Genomic DNA, 4,328 nt, shown 5'->3' with positions numbered 1-4,328 from the left:
TTGCTTACCTGGTTAAATAAAGGTGAAATAAATTGTCATCAATGCAAGTTTTATGAGAGAGATTTGGTCTCATGAGGGATTTGGCACTCTATGATTACAGTTCACTCATGAAGGACTTAGGGCCCAATTCAACCAATTACTGAAAAATAAAAACTCAAAATGTATGTGCCTTATAGAACTATGAGCCAATCAGAGTGTATGCATGTTCTAGTGTGCAGTTTTTGGAAACAAATCAGTATGTAGCTGTCTAATGAGAATCATGACGTGGGATTCCTCAAGTGGCTGAGAGAAGGTGGTTCAGAAAGGGGATAAATTCAGAGACATCCAATGCCAGTCGGTTCGGAGTGTCATCTACCAGCTGTGTGTGAAACCTGGCGCACAAGGCTTGCCTGGTAAGTATTGAACTTAACAATACATTAACATAACTGGACCTTGTAACCAACAGTATGTTTTCTAGATGATTCACATGATATATTTTACGTTACAATCAATGCACCAGTTTGACAATGCAGACTGTTTTTATGCAATTCTTTTCACAGATATTCCATCATGTAGCAGTAAATACAAACTGAACTGTATCAGTGACCACAGACTTATTCTGTACTGATAGTGGTACATGGCTGTTATATTCAAGCAAGTGCTGGGAGTTGGTGATGTTGCCCTACACTCTCCATTAGAGATTCTGCTAATCACTGTAGATCAATTTACAATATTTTGCCTCTTTTTTATATATTTTTTTGTATTTTACAGGAACATGGAGCCAAACAACAGAACAACACATACGGTAACAGAATTCCTCATCACAGGATTGGATGAAGTACAACACCCAAAGCTGGTGGGAGCAGCCATTTTGTTGGTCCTCTTTCTCATTCTGATCGGAAGCATCACTAACATTTGTGTCATAGCATTCAACAAGCCTCTGCATACCCCCATGTACTTTTTTATTTGCTCGCTGGCAATGGTAGACATAGTCTACACCAGCGGCATTAGTGTTACAATGCTTAACGTTCTCCTTGGAGAGGAGAGAAGAGTCCCCTATGCACCCTGCATGATACAGTGCTTCTTATTTACTTTAGGAAGCACTATGGAACCCTTCGCTATTGCTCTGATGGCTTATGATCGCCTTATTGCAATTTCATATCCTCTTCGATATCAGACTATCTTAACTAATAAAAATGTATGTTTACTTATAACAGCGACTTGGGCACTAGGCTGCATGTTTGCCAGTTTGTTTACTGGCTTTGTGAACAATCTGCCCTTTTGTGGCTCAAATAAACTCCAATATAGCTTTTGTGAATATGCAGCCTTAGTAAGAGCAGCATGTGTGAATCCTACATATTATTTCAACGCAATATCTGCTGTGGGGACTGCTATATTATGGGTTAATTTAGCCTTGATAATCGTCTCATACATGAAGATAGTTCATGTAGTGATACAAATGTCTTCATCCAAAGACAGGATGAAAACATTTAACACCTGTGTCTCCCACATGATAGTGGTGGCTTGCTTCTTTATCCCCAAGGTGTTGTTAATGTTGGTCACCAGGGTTGGTTTGGTTCTCACGCTCTCTCACAGAAATGGCCTAATCATTGGCTCTACTCTGGGCCCCTCTCTTGTGAACCCACTTGTGTATTGTCTCAAAACCAAGGAGATTCGAGGGCGCCTGAAATATATTTTCAAGAGATCTGAAATTAGTCCAAATATGTAATGGTTAGGGTTACCAAAGCCATTTCTTGTTTCTTGCTTGTTCCAAAAACAATGTGGTTTAGTCAATATTGTTTCCATGTTATTTCATCATCATTGTAATCATGTTGAATCAATGTTGAGTTTTGATTGAATTTACGAAAACTCATCAGTGGCTTGTATCTCAAATTAACCAGTCTCTTTCAACTCTGAATCAACTCTGAATCAACAAGAGTGTCAAGGTTTGCTTGATTTAGATCACAGGTGTCAAACTCATTCCATGGAAGGCAATGTGTCTACAGGTGTTCACTCCTGTCCTTTACTGATCACGGGAGCTCACTGGTTAGTTAGGAACTCCCCTCACCTGATACTATAGGTCTTAATTGGTCACTGGTTAGTTAGGAACTCCCCTCACCTGATACTCTAGGTCTTAATTGGTCACTGGTTAGTTAGGAACTCCCCTCACCTGATACTATAGGTCTTAATTGGTCACTGGTTAGTTAGGATCTCCCCTCACCTGATACTATAGGTCTTAATTGGTCACTGGTTAGTTAGGAACTCCCCTCACCTGATACTCTAGGTCTTAATTGGTCACTGGTTAGTTAGGAACTCCCCTCACCTGAAACTCTGAATTGGTCACTGGTTAGTAGGTCTTATACTATAGGTCACTGGTTAGTTAGGAACTCCCCTCACCTGATACTATAGGTCTTAATTGGTCACTGGTTAGTAAGGAACTCCCCTCACCTGATACTCTAGGTCTTAATTGGTCACTGATTAGTAAGCAACTCCCATCACCTGATATTCTAGGTCTTAATTGCACACAAATTGTAAGGAAATAAAGAAAAACAGTAGACGCTGAGGCCTCCAAGGAATGATTTGACACGCCTGATTTAGATTAGTTTGATGTCTGTTGACAACTCAATTAAATGTCAGTCAAAATTGATTTGATTTGACATTTTAGCCCATTCTAACCATATTTAATATTATCTGCTATTAAATGCAATTTTTGAAATGTCAAGTGTTATCATAAAGCATATGTAGTAATGGACCACTATTAGATTATTGCAGTATTATCTTATAAATATGATCTGATCTAGACAATTGACTACATTATTGTTGCAGTTCTTAAGATTAACAGCACCAAAGGCCGCCTCAAAACCCTTTCTATCTGCAGTGGCCAGCTGATCATCATTGCCCTCTATATTCTCCCTAGAATTTGTATGTATCTGTCCAGTAATACCGGCATTAGATTCAGCACTGATTTACATATTGTTATTATCATGTTGTATAGCCTGCTCCCTCCTATGATCAATCTACTGATATACTATTTCAAGACAAAAGATATAAAACAGAGCTTGATGAAAAGATTCAAAAGATGAACTGGTCCACAGAAAGAGAGTCTCTGCTGTATCTTAATGATTTAGCTATGTAACTACAAATAGTTTCATACAATACATTATGTTGTACAGATGCTTAATGATTTAAAATTGTTTATAAAAAATGTATCAAAACAAAATGTATTTATCATCCATTTTTATCTCATTTATTGTTATTGGAACTGCTTAATAAATGTTTAATTTAAAAGTGCATTTTTGGACTGTAAGGGTTTTCTTCTGGTGAATAGAGGCGGACCAAAATGCAGCGTGGTGGTTATTCATGTTTTTAATAAAGACGACTATACATGAACAGACTATACAAAACAAGAAAAGTGAAAACCTAAACAGTCCTACCTGGTGCAAACACAGAGACAGGAACAATCACCCACAAAACCCAACACAAAACAGGCTACCTAAATATGGTTCCCAATCAGAGACAATGACTAACACCTGCCTCTGATTGAAAACCATATCAGGCCAAACATAGAAATAGACAAACCAGACACACAACATAGAATGCCCACCCAGCTCACGTCCTGACCAACACTAAAACAAGGAAAACACATACGAACGATGGACAGAACGTGACATGGACCCATAAATTAATTATATATACCCCTTAAATTCAAATCTGGACCTTGAAGTTAGTTCCATTGTTTTTTTTATTCTTCCCATCTAAACAAGGACTGATTTAAACCTGGGAAATTAATGATTAGCTGCACCACCGAAAGCATCTGACTGGTTGTATCACTGCCTGGTATGGCAACTGCTCGGCCTCCGACCGCAAGGCACTACAGACATTAGTACGAACGGCCCAGTACATTACTGGGGCCAAGCTTCCTCCCATACAGGACCTCTATACCAGGCGGTGTCAGAGGAAGGCCCTAAAAATTGTCAAAGACTCCAGCCACTCTGGTCATAGACTGTTCTCTCTGCTACCACATGGCAAGCAGTATCGGAGCTCCAAGTCTAGGTCCAAGAAGCTTCTAAACAGTTTCTACCCCCAAGCCATAAGACTCCTGAACATCTAGTTCAGGCTACCCAGACTATTTGCAGTCCCCCCCCCTCCCCCCCCTCCCTCTCACCCCCTCTTTACACCACTGCTACTCTCTGTTGTCATCTATTGCATAGTCACTTTAATAACTCTACGTACATGTACATAATATCTCAACTAAACCGGTGCCCCCGCACATTGACTCTGTATCGGTACCCCCTGTATACAGTCTCGCTACTGTTATTTTACTGCTGATCTTTAATTAATTGATTCTT

General features: G+C 39.5%; 1 protein-coding gene across 1 annotated transcript; it reads left to right on the top strand.

Annotated features, from left to right (window-relative positions):
* The first annotated feature begins 348 nt into the window (after positions 1-348).
* On the top strand, positions 349-2,306 carry LOC135573950 (olfactory receptor 5P4-like). Its single transcript, XM_065024281.1, has 2 exons — positions 349-392; positions 751-2,306. The coding sequence occupies exon 2, from the start codon at positions 755-757 to the stop codon at positions 1,706-1,708; it is 954 nt and encodes a 317-aa protein (XP_064880353.1). The 5' UTR covers positions 349-392; positions 751-754; the 3' UTR covers positions 1,709-2,306.
* Positions 2,307-4,328: the final 2,022 nt, after the last annotated feature.

The sequence above is a fragment of the Oncorhynchus nerka genome, linkage group LG11 (assembly GCF_034236695.1).
Source record: "Oncorhynchus nerka isolate Pitt River linkage group LG11, Oner_Uvic_2.0, whole genome shotgun sequence".
Lineage (NCBI taxonomy): Eukaryota > Metazoa > Chordata > Actinopteri > Salmoniformes > Salmonidae > Oncorhynchus > Oncorhynchus nerka.
The sequence above is the reverse complement of the archived record's forward strand: the minus strand, read 5'-3'. Positions and strand labels throughout refer to the sequence as shown.